Source organism: Notolepis coatsorum (assembly GCF_963971535.1).
Source record: "Notolepis coatsorum genome assembly, chromosome: 3".
NCBI classification, from domain to species: Eukaryota; Metazoa; Chordata; class Actinopteri; order Aulopiformes; family Paralepididae; genus Notolepis; species Notolepis coatsorum.
Window position 1 is genome coordinate 35,605,177 of NC_140167.1, and position 20,166 is coordinate 35,625,342.

The following is a 20,166-nucleotide window of genomic DNA, read 5'->3' on the forward strand; positions in this document are numbered from 1 at the left end:
AACTAACTTTTTGGCTTACAAGCCAACTGGCGAGTATCTGATTTTTTTTTACCAGCCAAACAGATTTTTTACCAGACAAAAAAAATCGCTAATTGTGATAATTACTTGTTTGTATGTCAAGCCGCGTCAATGTTGTGTATGCATCTGGGTAGGCACACTGTGCCTTTAAGACAGCACGGTGGTCTTACGACAGTGCTGTGAAGTACCGTCAAGTGTTGTGGTAACGTCAGTTGGGTTGGTGTGCTGTTGTGCACAGTGCACTGGTTGAGCTAGCCCCTTTCGTGACTGCGATGTGCAAGCCAGGGGCTTTTGAGCATGAAATAAAATGTCTAACCTTACGTCGTAGTCCGGTGCTTTTTTGGAAACATTATAGTCATAACAGATACACCTAGCTGGCTGCTTTGAGCACACGGGGCTAATGTTAGCTAGCAAGCAGCTATAGCTAAAACGCTAACTAGAAGCTAACCACTGTATACAGTTCCAGTAGACTAACATTACACCTCTGTGATTTAAATGTGTCCTTAGTAACTTATACTCGAGGGTTGTACTAGGGTTGGATGCAGTTCCCCGTTGGTCAGTCTGTCTGTTTTCCATCTTCTGCTGTGTTTAACGTTATCTGTTTGCGAGTGCTCCTGATGGCTAGCCTAGTACCGCGGGACTTTTATTATTATATGTCCGCGGGTTGGCCAGTTATGCGCAAACGTTTATTAAACATTATATGTCCGCGGGTGGTCTTGTGCAGTGCTCTCGTGGCACTGTCAACTAAAGCGAACACTCAGAAGACGCGCACCGTTTGCCAGTGCAGTGATTGCAGAATGTTTTATTTTTTTGTATACTCGCCAGCAGGGGAGGAAACTAACTTTTTGGCTTACCAGCCAACTGGCGGGTATCCGATTTTTTTTACCAGCCAAACGTAAAAAATACTAGCATTTGGCCAGTAAAGTGGCCTAATTTCCTCCCCTGAAAACAACATAGGTTAAAATTCCCTTCATGGTAATGGGCCATTTAAAAACTCATCAAGTTAAACTTGTGAAATCTGTCATGGAAACGATAACGAAAGATAAAACAGCTGACGTCATGACTTGTCTCAATCTTAATTTTGACAACATACTGTAAATAATTGAATATTAATAATATAAACCCTGGGCCGTTATCGCAGTCTTCGCAGAGCATCATTACAGTAGCGTTCAATCGATCAACAACAGCAAACTTCAACTATTCATCATGGGGAAACATCAAATGAACAAACAAGGAATATAGAGAGAGGTAGAGAGAGAGAGAGAGAGAGAGGGAGAGAGAGAATGTGTCAACTACAACCTTCAACTCTGATCTGTGTGTGTGCAATATTATATCTAATGAGTTGCCAATGTTACAGCTTGCCATTAGTTACCTAATCATGAAAACAATCATATGAATCAAATATTCAATGTGATGTCACTGTCCAATACGATATGTTAGATACCCCCCAATTTATTTTTATTTTTTTGAATACCTGGGCAAAGACTTTTTAATACCTTTTAAGGCCTTAAAATGTAAACGATGTACATATATGTATATAGTGTACAAATGTGTATATTATGTACCCAGTTTAATCACCTGTATATTGTATATTGCTGTTGCACTTTACTGTTATATTTGCACTCTTTTCTTTTCGTTGTACTGTACTTGTGATGTATAATGACAATAAACTTTAATCTAATCTTAAATTGAGAATTATTTAATACTTTTTAATACCCTGTGGATACCCTGTATTTGTAATTACACATAGTGAGAGATGTGGACTGGATCTGTGGCGTTTATCCGACCTGGTTGGAAGATCTTGTAGTAGGGGCTGTAGGCCACGTTGAGGCCGCCCAGCTTGACGGCCACCGCGTAGCGTCCGGCCTTGCGCACAGTGAAGGCCACCTTAACCGCGTTGGACTCTGGCTCCTGCAGCACTTCCTGGGTGATGGGGATATCCAGAGCCAGCTCAATGTGGGTGATGTTGACCCTCAACCCCACCGGCCGGTGTGCAGGGAAGGGCTGGCCGTTCTTATAGAACAGCTGTGGGAAGACAGAGGTTAGGACAGTCCGATACAACTGTACAATTTAACTATGTAATATAAAAATGCCTTTACCTGTGGGTTACATTGTTTTTTTTATACAATAAGGTTTTCTCAACACTGAGCAATTGTGAAATATGTACATAGTTCAGTTGGGTGCCCTGACAACACTTTTTTAACAGTAAGTTTGATCAGATATTTCTGGATCTGGAGTCGTTATTCGATCAGCAATGCCCGACAGTTTGATCTGAATTTCTCTGGGGCGGTACAGGCTCGTGCACAGTCACTAGATGTACGATAATTGCCGTATTTATATGAAAAAGGCAGCTCGCTCATTACAGGCATGGAAACAGCCCATTGAGAACAGTTTGAAACAGAGGGGTATAGAGGCTGTGTTTTTTCCCCCAGCAACTTCAAAGACATGTTAAGGGGACCTCAAAGACCTGTATTAAAAAGTTGAAAAGGACTACAATATGGGACCTTTAAAAAAGGTGCACTCCCTAAGATTTTCCAAGAGTTTGGAATGAGGACCACGTACATTCAGCCACAATTAAGCGGAATGAGCACGTTAATTTAATGGTCGAGTTTAAGCGGTCTTCATTGCCAGCCACATAAAACTTCCCAACGTGTGTTGTGCGTCTTGATAGCTCGACCGCATCGCCCCCCCGAGAACCTCCACTGGATGGCGTCACTGGGCAGTGGAGCAGACCTCTAGTTAACTGCAGACACCATTCACTCAACTATAGTCAGCGGTGTTTGTTAACTTTAAATGGTGTTTTAAAGTGTTTTAAAGGAAGAATTATTCCAATTCATTATCTCACACCTCTATAATCATGACTATTATTCTGAGCCACACTGTTATATACGGCATGTATGTATATACATGTATTTATACTGTACATGGGTGGGGGGTGGCTGTATACACATATTGTGACTATACTTTTGTTATTGCATACTTGTATACTGCCTTATGCTGGAAGATATGACTACAAAAAAAATCTATAGTAGGCCATATTATATTCCACATAATATACATCCACAAATTCTGACCTCTTTTCTTGATCCTCCAATCACAATTGCTGATTCCCTTGTGCTAGGGAAGTAACAGTTCTGATTGATCAAGAATAGAGGGCAGAGTTTGAGATAGGTCAATTGTAGATGGTTGAGTCGACATGGTCTTCATTACAAACAATAGAAAACCTTACCGAGTGGACCTTTTTTTTTTATCTATTTTTTTACATGTTTTCTTTTCTTTCTTTTTTCCTCTAACCCCATTCTTTCTTAATTCATAATTTCATAATTATCACTGATCAATTTCCATCCCTGAATGTATTTCAGCCAGCTGACCATCCTCGTCACAGTCATGCTAAACCAGCATTTCCTCTTGGAGCAAGTTAATTGCACATGCACATCTGAGCCAGATTAGGGAAGACGTTATCACCTGCACTCTGAAGCTCATAGTCTGTCCCACTTCCTGCGGGTCGCGCCAGTCCCACGACACCCTGCAGGACCGTGGGTCCAGGTAGTTGCCCCGGACATAGTCGTAGATGCTGCGGTCGCCGCGTCGCCCCGGGTCCTCATTCTGCAGGAAGCTGACCACCCGGGCTGCAAGCTCGCAGAGGAACTTGATGGTAAAGACAAATGCTATGATGGAAACAGTAATTCCACCTGCCAGACGGCGAGGGAGAGGGAGAGAGAGAGAGAGAGATATTTTGAGTGTGTTAGCAGTAGCTTAAAGTTATTTCCGTGTTTGAGATTAAGCAAGTTGATTCCATGAAAGAGTTGGTTTAAACAGAGAACACAAATTCCCAGAAATGAATGGACACTGACAATAGTTAGGAAATGGTACACATGCTACAGTAACTATGTGTAAAACCTGTACAACCTGCCATACATTCAATAAGCACAACAAAATAGAATAAAGGCACCATACCATTTGGAATCTGGAAGAACCACGCCAGGCAGCCCATCGCCAAAAAGCTACCAGAGAACTCACCAATCACGTAAAACATCAGGTCCCGTATCAAGAAGCACAGCGCCACAGTACAGCCAAATATAAGAGCTCCCGCTGAAAGAAAATCAGACATAATACAAATTAATGATTTCAACATGGCACAGGAGACTGATCTTGATAAAGACTCTCTCCTGCCTCTGTACACCACACCCCGATCTGAGAAAGAGAACAGATTACCTTTAGATATATATATTTCGGTAATAGCGATTCTTACCTTCGCTGTGAAGAGATTTGAACTATGATGGCTAAACCTGCTGTAAAATGATACCATGTCCAAGTCAGATATGATCTATGCCAAATCAATCACTTGCACAGCCACAATCTCGTCACAAATTACATGGCGACAAGATTGTGGGAGTGACTCTTGACACCTCACTGAGCAATGTCCAATTTTGATTGATATGTACTTTACACAGGGAAACAAATCCTGACCTTGTCTAAGAATATAATCACAAACCACAAGTAATACATACTTAAAGTTGCAGTTCACCCCCCAGAAACCTACACCCTCCGTAATAATGAATGGGGGTGTACTTGGTAGAGGTCTGTGCCTGGATTCTCTTGAGTAAACGGGTCATGACATCTGGAAAGAGACATTGCTTTTGAGCTTGTCAAATATATTGTGGTGCTTTGAGTGACACTTCCAGAGCAAGATATCTCCAAAACTAAGCAAATCACACGAAAACTATTTGGATGGATAGATAGCACTCTGGGTAAGGAGGAAATAAGTGAATAGCTCCTTACCCTGCCAAGCCCCTGTACTGCCCCATTAACCTCTGCTAACAGTGACGCAAATGTAACAACAACAAAAGGCTAAAGTACTGCTCAAAAGGAATGCAGTAGTGCAACTACATTCAGCGAACAGACCTTTTGTACTTCAGATAGGAGAGAGTAGTGTGCATTAGTGCATGTGTGTGCGAGAGAGATGGATATACAAACTAGGGATATATAGAAGAAACCCTGTAACCTAACAGCAGCCAACTTCTCTAGCAGTAAGTTAAATAAACTATGCTTACTGCTAAAAATACCTAAAGGACAAAAAATAATAATCTTTTTTATAATTTTTTTTAAAGACAAGTCATTTAAAATGATACACCAGAAATAATAAGTGAATTGACCACTCACAAGAGCTAATTTTTATCCCGATTCTGGCCTTCTGTTTGAGTGCTCCCTGGCGAAATTAGGGTATCTGTCGCTCAATCAGATGCTGTGGCCTTCTCCTCTTTGTTGGCTAGACACCTTATTTTGCTTAACTGAATAGAATAGAATAGAAATACTTTTATTATCCCAAGGGAAATTTGACACTGCAAATCGCTCAACATTAAACATTTAGACAGAACAGGTCACGAATAAGAATAACAAAACGAATCAAATTGCCTAAGAATAAGAATAGAATAAAATGTACAGTAAAAATATACTGAAGTCTACAGTAGGTGTAATATTGCACAGTGCTGTTTCAAAAGTAAGAGTCCAGGAAGATGGTAACTGTCACTCTGTGCTCAGTGATGCAGTGAGGCACAGTGATGCATTGTATAGTCTGATGGCTGTTGGAATGAAGGACTTCCTGTGCCGTTCAGTGCTGCATTTAGGTAGTGTGAGCCTAGCACTGAACATGCTCCTCCTGTCAGCCAAGTCTGTGTATAGTGGGTGGGAGGGGTTTTCCCTGATGGCCTGGAGCATTTTTTAATCTTTCAAAATGTTCAGCTGCTATCGCTATTAGCTCTATCTTTAATTTTTCAAAATGTACAGTTGCTATTGCATGCACTCATCTGTGTTTCACCACACACATGAGTGCATGCTTACCAACTGTCCGTCTGCAACACTACTATCACCGACATCTAAGAAGGGAGATCCCCCCTTGAACGGCCCTTCTAAGGTTTCTCTCCTCCACATTGCATGTGGAGCTTTTTTTCCCTATTGTTAGGTTTTAGTGAGTTTTTCCTTACCTTCGCGTGGGGTATGTCTGGGAGTGCTTGCATTCTTTCATTTATTTGCATTCATCTAAAAAATGTTTGGACCCTATGGTGTTCTTGTTCTGTTCTTGACTTATTGTTATGTTGTCTTCTTGACTTGTTTAAAGAAGACCTGTACGGCCCATGGGGACATTAACGTGTGTTGTCGGGCCCTATAAATAAATTTGATTTGATTTGATTTAGCAAGGCTCCTCCTCTCCGCCACCCTCGCTAGAGAGTCCAGCTCTACCCCAACCACGCTACTGGCCTTCCTGACCAGCTTATCCAGCCTGTTTGTGTCCCCTGCTCTCAGGCTGCTGCCCCAGCAGGTCACAGCGTACAAGAAGGCGCCCGCCACCACCGACTCGTAGAACATCCTCAACATCCTTGTACAGACATTGAAGGATCTCAGCCTTCTGAGGATGCCCCCCACTGTCCGGTTGTAGGGAGGATAGAAGCCTTGCATCACGTGTCCCCTCCGATACACGAAGAGGCAGCCTGTCACATCTTTTCACCTGCCAGCACGGACTCTCATTGGCGAGGTGTAACGTGTGGGAGGCTCACACTACCCCCGCCATTTCCTGTCTCTGCTGTGCAGGCGTCCCCAACCGACCTGTAGGAGTCGCTGTCCACAACGTCCAGATTACCACCCATCGACTTCCACCTGCTAACTCTGCCAATTGAGTTAGTATGATGGCTGGCCCAAGCTGGAGGCAACGCCGACAGCCGGAGTCGAACCCGGTGTCTCTTGCGTTGGTGACGAGCGCAATGTCCGCTGCGCCACCCAACCACCTGTATGATAATTTGTTTTTTAGTTATTTTCAACAGAACCTTAGGAGAGGAGTAGCTATATTAATTAAGAACTCCGTGAAGTTTGAAATGATCAGAGAAATAAGGGATAAAGAGGGGAGGTATGTAATGGTCAAGGGGAAAATGGAAGGTCAAATGGTAACACTAATGAATGTATATGCTCCACCAGACAGTGAGAAATATCTATTTGAAACAATCTTTGATATCATAGTGATGGAAGGGGAAGGGGTCCTAATCTGTACAGGTGATTTTAATGTAGTATTGAACTATGACATGGACACGACAAGCACAAAGAAATGGAGGACAAACATTAGCAAATATATGAATATACAAATGACAGAATTAGGAATCACGGATATATGGAGAGAAATACACGCACTAGACAGAGAATGCACGCATTATTCACCCACACACAACGTATTCAAGGATAGACTACTCTCTCATGACAACCAGGGACAGATACAGGGTAGAAGACTGCAGGATAGGGGTAACAGACATATCAGACAATAGCGCAACATATCGGACAGTAAATCTTAAAAGTAGAAGGAGAAATACAGTTTGGAGACTGAACGTAGGGCTATTAAATAACAAAGGTTTAGTTAGCGGTTAGGTGGCCGAGCGGAGATTGCGTTCGTCACCAGCCCCGGAGCTGAGCTGGATTTGCCTGTTCGAATCCAGCTCACAGCTCCGGGGTTGTCACCAGCTTGGCTGGCCGTCTGCACTGATACAATTGGCTGTATCAGAGGGTGGGAGAAGCTGGCGGGGTGGGTCCGGGTCGTTGTAAACAGCGACTCCTACAGTTCGGTCGGGGCGCCTGCTAAGCGCGGATTGGACGTGAGGGGGATAGTGTGGTCCTCCCACACGCTACGCCCTCTCAATGAGAATCCGCGCTGCCAGGTGAAAAGAAGCGGTGATTGGCTGGACGTGTGTCGGAGGAAGCACGTGGTAGCCTCCACTCTCCCAGATGATCTGACTGTGGGGGGTAAGTGTGCAGCGACCAGGAAGGGACTGGGAATTGGCATACGACTAACATTGGGATGGGAGAAAATCGGAGGAAAATGGAGGGGGAAAAAGACCAATAATAATAAAAAAAAAAAAAAGGTTTAGTTAACGAAGTAAAAGGAGACATAATTAGATACAGAGAGGAAAATGACAACGGAGAGGTAGACCCAAACATTGTATGGGATGCACTGAAGGTGGTAATACGAGGAAAACACTACTCAAGAAGGCCAGAATAGAGACATACCAGAACTTAGTAAAGAAACTGAAAGAATTAGAGAAAAGACACCAAAACTCAAAGAACCAAAGGACACTTAGAGAAGTAAAGGACGATAAATAAGAAATTGCTGACAAAAATAGATAAGAAAGCTAGATACATGAAACAGACATACTATGAAGGAGGACCGAGAGCGACCAGACTTTTAGCTAGACTAATCAGGACACAACAAAAACTAAACACAATACACACGAACACTAACAAGATACTAAGAGAACCAGCTGAAATAGAGAGGATATTCGAAGAATACTATAAGACACTATACACACAACCGATAGCGGCAGGAGAAGAGGAGATAAAGATTTTTTTTGAAAAACTAGATTTACCGTCGATAGGGAAGGAACAGAACGAAATATTAAATGCAGAGATTACAGAACAGGAAGTGGGGAATGCGATCAGTAAAGCAAAGAACCGTAAATCACCGGGTAGCGACGGATTCCCTTCTGAATTCTACAAAACATTTAGATAGGAACTGAGCCCCATATTAGAAGCAGCATTCAGACACACGATGAAAGAAGGCATAATGCCACCCTCATGGAAAGAAGCCATAATTACTACAATTCCAAAAGAAAAAAAAGATAAAGAACTATGTAGCAGTTTCAGACCAGTGTCCATACTTAATGTGGATTACAATATGTGTATACATCGATAATATCCAAAAGATTTGAGACATTCATGCCAGATATTATAGATGAAGACCAGACCGGATTCATTAAAGGAAGACAAACACAGGATAACATAAGGAAGACAGGGCAGATAGTAGAGGAGATACAAAAAGATGGAGGAAGTGCAGTATTAGTTAGCCTAGACGCAGAAAAAAGCATTCGACAGTGTGAGCTGGGTATTTCTATATAAAGTATTGGAGATATTTGGATTGGACAAAAACGCTATGAAAACAATTAGGGCATTATATCAAGAACCGACGGCAAGGATTAAAGTAAATGGCAGTCTGACGGACCGGATTAAACTAGAGAGAGCTACCAGACAGGGTTGTTGTCTTTCGCCGACGCTCTTCGATGTATTCATCGAACCACTGGCTCAACTAATTAGACAGACCAAAGACATCAAAGGGGTGGAGATAAGGGGAACAGAACAGAAATTGGGACTGTTCGCAGACAACGTGATAGTATATATGAGACAACCAGACACAAGTTTCCCGATACTGATGGATTTACTGACAGAATACAGATATTACTCAGGGTATAGACTTAACGTGACGAAGACAGACTTTAGCACTGATCTACACTCCAACGATAGAGATCAAAGAGAAATTCACCCTCACCATAGACAACTCCTTGGTTTCCCCTTCCCCCCAGGTCAAGAGTCTGGGTGTCGTCCTCGACAGCACCCCATCATTCCATTCCCACATCAATAACATCATCCGGTCCGGCTACTTCCACCTTCGCAACATCAACCGCCTGCGCCCTTCACTCACTCCCAACAGCGCCGCAATCCTGGTCCACTCCCTCGTCACTTCCCGCTTGGATTATTGTAACTCCCTTCTCTTTGGTCTCCCCCACAAACTCCTCCATAAGCTCCAACTGGTCCAGAACACTGCTGCCCGTATAATCACCAGAACCCCTGTCATCAGTCACATCACCCCCGTCCTACGCCAACTACACTGGCTTCCCATTAAACACAGCATAGACTACAAGATCCTCCTCCATACATTCAAGGCCATCCACAACCTCGCCCCTCCATACCTGTCTGACCTCCTTCACATCAACATTCCCACCCCGTCCCTCAGGTCTGCCTCCTCCATCAACCTGACCGTCCCCCGAGCCCGTCTGTCCACCATGGGGTCAAGAGCCTTCAGCTGCTCTGCCCCCCGCCTCTGGAACTCCCTCCCCCCCCGACATCAGGAACATTGACTCCATCATCCCATTTAAAACCCACCTCAAAACCCACCTGTTTAGGCAGGCGTATGTCTGATTTTATATTTTAATGGATTGTGAATTTAACTGTTTTTAAATTGTTGTACGGCGACCTTGAGTGCCTTGAAAGGCGCCGTATAAATAAAATGCATTATTATTATTATTAAATACCAAATTAAATGGGACATGGACAGGATCAAGTACCTGGGGGTGAACATTACAAGAGGGTGGAGGGATTATATGATGCAAACTATACACAGATTAATCAGAAAATCAAGAGATCTAGAAAGATGGACAGTAATGCCCCTAGATTTCAGCTCAAGGATCGAAATCATTAAGATGAACATATTACCAAGGTTATTATACCTATTTCAGTCTTTACCTATATTAATACCACAACAACAATTCAGAGAATGGGACAGACAGATATCAAGATTAATTTGGGGGGGGGGGGCAAGGATCAGATATGTGACTACAACTACCAAAGGAGAAAGGAGCATAGGCGGCGCGTATATTAAGGCTAGGGGCGGCTATGCCTACCCAGAATATTATGCTCGGAATCTTGAAATGTATATAATATATATGCGCAGGCTGCTGGCTAGTGTCTTGTGCTGCAGCCGGCTCGCTGGCCGAGGTGACAACGACGAAGGTGTCAATCGGCAGCGTTTAACATTCCAGGTATACAGGCAGTAACCAATCACGCATAGGCTCAGGTTAAATAATGTGGCCAATCACATCATTCACATGATCATCCTGAATCTGATCCCGCAGGCAGAGTAAAGCAAACATCCGTGTTCTGAATTCCAGCCCGCCGATCGCTTTGTAGAGAAGCGAGGAGAGGCATAACTAGCGATCACCTGAGGCTGTATTTTGTATTATCAAGAGGGATCTGATCGCGAGACGGAAATCAGCCTGGAATATATATTTACAGCAGCCAATAATCAATCAATAAGCATGATCGATATTTGGAATGGCAATCAGGAATTGGAATAATCTTTTTGGATAACATCTGATCTCAGGTAAGGAATCTATTTTACCAGTCTTAGGATAATCAGACCTGTTTTCACGGAGATTTCAGCGTTTGCCCTATGTGTGATGTGGCTGTTTAGCTGTGATCGCTGATGAGGAAATAAGAGAATCGATTTTTCAGATCGCCTCTATAGAGTGCATACGTACACATAATTATACTATCGATAATCTAGCGTTTATTTGAAAACGATTCATAAATAGGCCGAAACATGTCAGTTTGTGTATTCTAGAATATTCCAGTAAATGTCTTTTATCACGGAATCTTTATATTTTCCTTGAAAACGAGGGCTTTTCAAAATGCTATAAAACGAAAATGAACCGATAAAAAAACAATCCGTTTCGACAATGTTGACTGCAAACAAGTCATTGATAAGCAACGGGCAGATTAGACACATAGCCATAATTTAAAACATAGATTAGGCGTTTTTAACTCTAACATTGAAGTGGATGATGGCATTCAACAGGGTAAAAAGGTAAACAAGTTAGGCACTGATACTATAGTGTTAAGATACTATTAGTAGCAGCCAAGAAAGTATTGACTAAACTGTGGTACAGGGTAGAAGCACCGACGAAGGAACAATGGACAGAGATAATAGAGGGGATACAGGAAATGGAGAGAATCACACATATGCTGAGGCTACAAGGAGAAATTTGAGTCAAAATGGGGGAAATGGGAGGAATATAGGAAGAAAAGAAACGACATCACAGAAGAATGAAAAGGAAACAAGAAAAGAAATTGAAATGTAAATAAACAATGTAAAAATAGAATGGACCGAAGAACCCATGTCACTCTTTTTTCTTTTCTCATTTTTGTCAAAATGTACTGTCCATGATGTTTATAAATCAAAAACTGCAAATAAAAATGTAAGTTAAAAAATAAAATAAAATAAAAACACATCTAGGAGAGACATCAAAATGTTCCTTTTTTCCTCCAATATGGAGAAATATAAGATTTAAACTTGGCACTCACAACCCTGGTTTAACAAATTGGTGTATAATTTATATATTTATACAATGACGAGGCTTTTGACATTTATATGATGGACAGGCTTTTCACATTTATATAACTATTTCCATTTTCACATTTGAGGAATTAAAGCAGAAACATGATATATACCTATGAGACAGATTTGTTCAAATATCTGCAGATAAGAAGTTATATTGCGAAAAGCCCAAGACAACTTTCTTACCAAGTCGCCTCTCTCTCCTCTCGAAAAGGCAATAAAGAAGGTTTTTATGGATGGGTCAATTGAGTATGCTTTACTCTTTGTTGATTTTAATCTCCCAGGGATCTTCGAAAGACAACGAAATGGAAAATAAATGAAAAGGGGATTTTTTTTTTTTTTTTTTGTCTTTTTCCCCCTCCATTTTCCTCCGATTTTCTCCCATCCCAATGTTAGTCGTATGCCAATTCCCAGTCCCTTCCTGGTCGCTGCGCACTTACCCCCCACAGTCAGATCATCTGGGAGAGTGGAGGCTACCACGTGCTTCCTCCGACACACGTCCAGCCAATCACCGCTTCTTTTCACCTGGCAGCGCGGATTCTCATTGAGAGGGCGTAGCGTGTGGGAGGACCACACTATCCCCCTCACGTCCAATCCGCGCTTAGCAGGCGCCCCGACCGAACTGTAGGAGTCGCTGTTTACAACGACCCGGACCCACCCCGCCAGCTTCTCCCACCCTCTGATACAGCCAATTGTATCAGTGCAGACGGCCAGCCAAGCTGGTGACAACCCCGGAGCTGTGAGCTGGATTCGAACAGGCAAATCCAGCTCAGCTCCGGGGCTGGTGACGAACGCAATCTCCGCTCGGCCACCTAACCGCTGGAATTTTGGTATTTCTAAACTTGGACCCTAGTTTCCCATCATATATGAAATGTCTAAATTTCATTTAATTTCATTTTTATTTGTTCCATGCATGGCAATGCACATCTCCACAAAAGCACGTAACAGCATAATTTCCTAATAAAAAGCACCTCACAATTAGCTCATTCCATGAGCGAAAAGGAGCAGGGAGAAGAAAATCGTATTTTGCCTGCGCCTTACTCAAAACAATAAAAATAGATGGTCTACCAATTACGCATATTTAACCAGCAATATTTACAATAACATGAGAAAAAGAAAATAATATTAATAAAATAGAAATAGTCATAGGGAAAGCTCAACAATGTTCTTTCTTTATACATTTTTTCTTTTTTGATCCACTTTTTCTCCCCATTTTCTATTTTTCTCCCATCCCAATTTTTCATATTATCCAATTCTTCCCTCCCCTGTCTTGAACATTGCTAGACTATGCCTCCCACTGGTCGGTTGTAGTGAGGACAGAAGCCTTGCATCACGTGTCCCCTCCGGTACACAAGGAGGCAGCCTGTCGCATCTTTTCACCGCAGCAGCTCGAACTCTGTGGCGATGAGTAACGCGTGGGAGGCTCACTCTGCCCCCGCTACTTCCTGTTTCCGCCACACCGGCGTCACCAAACCGACCTGTAGGAGTCGCTGTCCACAACGTCCAATCCCCACCCACCGGCTTTCCCACCCTCTAACACTTGCCAATTGTGTTAGTATGAACGACCGGCCAGCCGGTAGCAACGCCGAGAGCTGGGCTCGAACCCAGCGTCTCCTGCGTTAGTGGCAAGCGCCTTGCCCACTGCGCCAATCAGCCACCCTTTCTTTATACATTTTCTTGAACTGAAAGATATTTGTACAACTCTTTAAATCATTCTGTAGAGAATTTCATAGTTTTATGCCACATACTGAAATACACCTATGCTTTAAAGTAGTCCTACATATTGATGCTTAAAATTACATTTCCTTCTATGGTTCTCATCCTCAGAACTAGATACAAACAACTTCTGAAAGCTTTGTACATAACAAAAAATATCTGTAACTCAACTATATCTTTACGTTTCATAATTCCGGACTTAATAACTGTTGGTGTGTTATCTTGAATCCACATTATGAACAATTCTTACTGCTTTTTTCTGTAATATAACCAATGGCTTATGTTGTTCATGTGTGCGCAGCCCCACACTTCTACACTGTAACTAATATGTGGCAAAATAAGTGAACAATACAGAATTTGCATTGCCTTGTAGTCTTAACACCCAAAAATCCAAATTAAACCTTTTCATCTTTTTTCTTTAAAAATACCATAAACTTTTTTTTTTTTAATTTAAAGATAAGTTATTTTCATCAAACCCTGTTTTAAGTTTAGTCATTTCATTTAAATTAATAATAGACAACAATTTTTGTAATTGTAATTAGCTACAAACCAAAAATGATGACTCCACTGTAGTGGGAAAATAGGGACGTAAAACGAAGATGATGATGATATTGAGGGAGATTGCTTCAGCCGGCAGCCGCAGAACAGGCTGCAATGTAATCATACGGGGCAAACCCGCACGTCAAAGTGTGTCCACTAAACAGCCACTGACAGGCTCAGGCTGTTATGATAAGTGTCTGACAATATTATGTAAAGGATCCCTACAGAGAGACATGCATGTTTACACTTCTTCCGGCCTCTCTTTATCCATTCCACTATTTGCAGCCGAGGGCGTGTTTCCTGATGTCAACAAAAGAAGTTGCGAAGGGGAAATAAATCCATATAGATGTTTTATAATCAGTCATGAGTGACTAGGGGTGTAAAGGTACACGTATCGAACTGTTTCAGTGTATACCGTACCGTACGGCTGTGTAGTGTACCAAACGAATACAACGGTATGTTAACCACCAACGACCGCCCACCGGGGTCTGTTTTTTTCACAATCTAATATTATTATTATCATTTAAAAAGAAATGTACACGTCGATTATTAATTTCAATATAGAATATTTGTTGACAGCCCTACAAGTACAATTAGTTACTGCACACTACATCACCCCTGAGTGGAACATGGAAAGCCAAACCTTCCCCCACTGTACCGTACCGTGGTTGTGTACCGTTACACCCCTAGTCTAGTCATGACTGATTATGATTATATAAGATATTAATACGCACAAAAGCTATGGAACACCTTACCTATGGACATTAGGGAGGCTAGTTCACTAAATATTTTCAAAAGTAAGCTAAAAGACGTATCTCTTCACCTTAGCCTTTTAATACACTTACTCATTACATCCACACTGTGATTATTGAATTGTAAATGAGAGCTAGCTGTATTGAACTGCTTTTATTCTGTCTATTTTAAGATCATTTTATGTCTATTTTTACTGCTGTGAAGAACTTTGGCCTGCAATTCTTATATGAAATTCAGATATTTATGCTCTCGCATTGTCCTGCATGGCCAGGTCCACGGAAGACAGTTACGGTCTGGACAGCTCTCAGTTTATGAGCCTAGAAAGGGTTCCTATTCACAGAATGGCTTTCTGTCTACAGCCTGCCGGCTGTGGAACTCTCTGCCCAGGGCCATCCAAAACTCCCCCACTATTGCTGTCTTCAAGAGGGGTGTGAAGCGACATCTGCAACAATAGGTTGCAGAGGGTGCTTGGCCACCACTCTTGAAGAACAGGAACATGACATGCTGTAATGAGGCTCTTTCAGAAAATTGTGTTGTCTATTTTATCTAGTATCTTATCTTCTTAACCCTTTCTTTGTGATTTATTGTATTCTTCTTGGGACCATGTTGGAAACAAGTCGACAGACTTTCACATGTTATCCTTGTACCCCTTGTTTTTATACCATTGTATAAATTATATGTACTAAATAAAAAAATCAAATCAAAGGCATTATACAAACTCTTGGAACAGACTTAGTGGTATTGAACAGCAAAAGGTGCTTTGATATAGTATTTCTTCTCTTGGACTGGCAGTAGTCATGGTAAAAAGTATAGCTACAGTACAATGATGCAAGGCGGAGTGTATAGACCAGTGTTTTTATCCATTTGTGGGATAACTAGTCACACTTTCAGCATGTCCAACAAAAAAGTAGTCTATGAAAACTGTGTGGCTTGACATTTTCTTTCACTAACCATTGTTTTATATCTTTTAGATAATTCAACGCTTTCTATACTCCCAACAAGACAACCTAATCTTCCTCACCAACTCAGTTTCCACTGTACTCTTCCTGCAACAGGCCTCACGAGATTTCAGAGTGAGACTTCTGGTTGAGACAGACTGTAGTAAAAAGAAAGTCTTCAGACACTTGTTATAATAGTCTGAGCAATAAAAGCTCTTTTGGTTAACGTATAAGCAATCCCCCTTAATACTGGACCGATTACAAAAGTTTTGGCCCCATTATTCATTAGACCCCACATGATGAAAATGTTTAAAAATAGCAGAATTACCCATCAATCCCATCATTCTTGTATGAGAATGACGTGATAATCGGACGTGCAACTCACTCTTGTATTCTGTGTCTTGAGTAGGCATCATTCAGCACTGGGGGTGTAAAGGACGGTACACGTACCGTTTCAGTGTGTACCGTACCGGGAAACTCCTCTGGGTGACGTCACCGACAGGAGAGCAAACATCTAGCAGACTATCTCTATCTCCACTATCTCCTCAACTGCAGTAGGATCACCTCAAGGTAAGCTGAGGAAATAGTGTCTTAAATTCAGTAGAGGTATACCTCTCTGTGACGTCACCCATAGGAATTTCTCAAGGGGTGCGTTTTCTCCAGTTATGCAGGTGACTCACATGTTCTATCTCCCTCTGAAACCCAATGACAAGACAACCCTTACCGCAGCTGAATGAAAGCAAACCTGCAGTTGTCTTATTTGGCCCCTATGACTCAAATTGACTACCAACAGCCTAGGCAACCAGTCCACCCTTGTTAAACCCCATGTCAAAAACCTTGGTGTGATACTTGATTCCGCCTTTAGGTTTAGTAGTAAAAGCCAGTTTCTTCCAGGTTCATACTATTGCCCAAACCAATTATTTTCTCTCATTCAAAGATCTTGACAAAGGCATCCATGCCTTCATATCCTCTCACTTAAGACTATTGCAATTCCCTGTATACTGGGATTAGTCAGTCATCTCTGTCCTGCCTGCAACTGGTCCAGAACGCTGCAGCCAGGCTCCTGACGAGAATCCAGAAGAGGGACCATATTAGCCCTATTCTGGCCTCTCTCCACTGTCTACCAGTATTAGTCCGAATTTATTTCAAGGTTCTCCGGTTTCTCTTTAAAAGCCCTAGATGGGAAAGCTCCCTCTTATATTACAGACCTCTTAACCCTGTATTCCACCTCCAGGTCCCTCAGGTCATCTGACTTGGGGCTCCTGGCTGTCCCGCAATTTAAACTGAAGATCAGGGGTGACCACTCTTTTGCTGTTGCAGCCCCTAAAGTCTAGAGACCATAGGTCACAAATAGGCAGACCGCAGACCGGGCCTGGACTCTGATGCCGTCCTATCCAGAGACCCGGACGTTTCTATTTTATGCAGCGCAGCTTTTCTAGCCTTTACGGCACTGGTTTAGCGGGCCAGGAAACTCACAGACCAAATCATCTCACATGACGCTACTCAACCGATCAATTCTGTGCATTCCCATAAGCATCGAGACATGCAGTCAGGGGAGAGAGTAAGACAGACGACTGAGAAATAGTCAAGAGGAAAGTAATTTCGGTAAGAAATCAGTCATATGGGACTGGATTAAAAGGGGGATACATGTACTAGGTGATATAACCGGGGAAGATGGGGTATTACCTTTTGAGGATATTAGAGAGGACTTTGGTATAGATAATAAAAACTTCTATAAATTCCTACAGATTAGACATTGTATATCGTCATCAATGGGAGGGCCAAAATGTGGCCCGATTACTGCAATTCAAGAAATATTTGATAAAGGATGGCGTAGGAAAGGCGGTGCGTCAAGATTCTATGATGTTATAAGGGAACACAATGCACCCAAGTTGGCGGGTCTGAGGTTGAGCTGGGAGAACGGTGTATGTGAGGATATTACTGAGGAAATATGGGAGAAGCTGGTATCCAAATGGGGTAAATTCTCGCGGGAGGCACAATCACAACTTATCTTTTACAAAGTTTTAAACAGAAGCTATTGGACGCCTACGTCGCCTAGTAAACTGGCCAGACTAAAGTTAAGGGACAGTGACATCTGCTGGAGATGTGAGAAGGAGACAGGCACTTTACTACATATGTTATACGAATGTGAGAAAGTCCGGAAAATGTGGGATCAAATTGTGATATTCCTGAGTAAAGTTTTGAATGTAAAGGTGAATAACTCCCCAATGGCATGTGTTTTGGGTATAGTACCGAAAGAGATTAAACTGCCTAAATACCAGGGAATGTGGTATAGAATGGCCATGATATCAGGGTGTAGAATTGCCTTACGACATTGGAAATCACCCATTGATATTACTTTTAAAGAATGGATGGAACTAATGTTCCAGACAGCATCATATGAAAGGGTAACATATAGAGTCGCAGGGAGAGAGGATATCTTTGCTGAGGTATGGGACAGTTTTCTACACCTGACTGAACAGTCTGGGGACGAATGATTAAGGTGGGGTTTCAGTATTATCAATGATGAAGGTGAAAAATGGGATCTGACCTGATGGTACCTATACTTTATATTGTATTATGTATGTATATGCATTAACGTATATGCACATATAGTAATGTTTTTGTTTTTTTTGTAAGTACTTTTTTAATTTCCATGTCTGTTTTTGGTATGTCTGTATAAGTCTTTTGTATGTTTTATATGTCACTACGAAAAAGAAAAAAATAAATCTTGGACTTTGCATATTATGCTGTTGAAAGATGTCTCTTGAATATTTGTAAGATTTGTGCAAAAATATCAATAAAAAAAAAGGGGAGGAGGAGGAGGAGGAGGAGGAGGAAAGTAATTTCACATACCGTGCTCTGAAAAGAGAAAACAGAGCTTTTAATCAATATGCTGTGAGGCATCTTTCTCCACTATGGACATTAAAACCAAACAGGCTCACTAATGAGCACCTACACATGTGTATGAGAACAGCCCTGACACCATTCCAGCCCACATTTAAAATCCTGGCAGGACTAGAGCTCACTTCTCTCACTGAACAACAGGAAGTGGTAGAGTGGGATGTAAGAGGGAAAGAAAGAGAAAAGGAGGTGTAACCGTTTAATTGTTAAGATGTGTTGAGATTGTTTATTATAAAATTGGTTGAAACGGTTTTATAATTTTTTTATAAAATTAAGCACTTATTTTAAATTGTACATTTTCAAAAACTCTATTATGTATACTATTTTTAAATGCATTATTAGAGTACTTCAGTCCCTCCACTTCAATGTGAAAATCAACAATACATATTGTTGAAATATTATTGAATTGTACTTCGACAGTCGACTTAGTTGTCGACTACATACAGACATTGATACAGCACTGTTGGCTACTTTATTATATATATATATATGGCACTGAATCATAACGCAAGTTAGATATTACGATGTTCTGGACCTTTGCTTGAGGACATTTTTCTCCGACTGGACCTCTTTGAATCTTAATTTAATACCTCTGTACGAGACTGTGGAACTTTCCCCTCAGATCTGCCCCCTCCATTGATTCCTTCATGTCCAGACTCAAAACACACTTTTATTCCCTAGCGTTACTCTACATGTGCTTTATAAATACATTTGACTTGACTTTTGACTTGATTTATAGACACTGCGTGGTCTATAATGATTTTACATCTGAGACCCTCCCAGTGCAATGCGGTGTCCCACAAGGCTCTGTTCTGGGCCCTTTGCTATTTTCAATTTACATGCTACCCCTCTGCAATATCATACGTAAATTTGGCATAAACTTTCATTTTTACGCTGATGACACCCAATTATATATACCCATTAAGCCAAATGATTCCTCCCAATTACAAAATCTTGAGGCTTGCCGTCAAAAAGTGGATGTCGCAAAACGTTCTACTCCTTAACGCAGATAAAACTGAGATGTTAATTGTTGGCCCCCCAAACCACAGAGGCCTGTTTGAGGACATCTCCCTCAACTTTGATACTTGTCATGTATCCCAGAGCTCCACCATAAAAAACCTCAAGAGTCATTTTTTATTCCTCCCCCTCATTTAATGCACATAAAGATTTCACCAAAATTGCCTTCTTCCATCTTCGTAATATCGCAAAAATTCGCCCCATTTTAACTCTGGCTGATGCTGAAACCCTAATTCATGCTTTTGTCTCATCACGTGTAGACTACTGTAATGCACTTTTTTCAGGCCTACCTAATTC

At 41.7% G+C, this 20,166-nt stretch overlaps 1 protein-coding gene across 7 annotated transcripts in view; it reads right to left on the reverse strand.

Moving 5' to 3' along the window:
• The window catches only part of arel1 (apoptosis resistant E3 ubiquitin protein ligase 1), a 45,328-nt gene that overhangs the window by 19,499 nt on the left and 5,663 nt on the right, over positions 1-20,166 (reverse strand). For 2 of the 7 annotated variants that reach the window (XM_084310604.1, XM_084310606.1), the window contains 3 exons: positions 3,976-4,110; positions 3,484-3,710; positions 1,806-2,043 (listed from right to left, as the gene is read on the reverse strand). In XM_084310604.1, coding sequence (XP_084166730.1) covers positions 1,806-2,043; positions 3,484-3,710; positions 3,976-4,110 — 600 coding nt within the window. Of the gene's footprint in view, positions 1-1,805; positions 2,044-3,483; positions 3,711-3,975; positions 4,111-4,270; positions 4,370-5,181; positions 5,269-20,166 lie in introns of those variants that run through there. The other 5 variants (XM_084310608.1, XM_084310610.1, XM_084310609.1 and 2 more) reach the window with 5 other exon arrangements.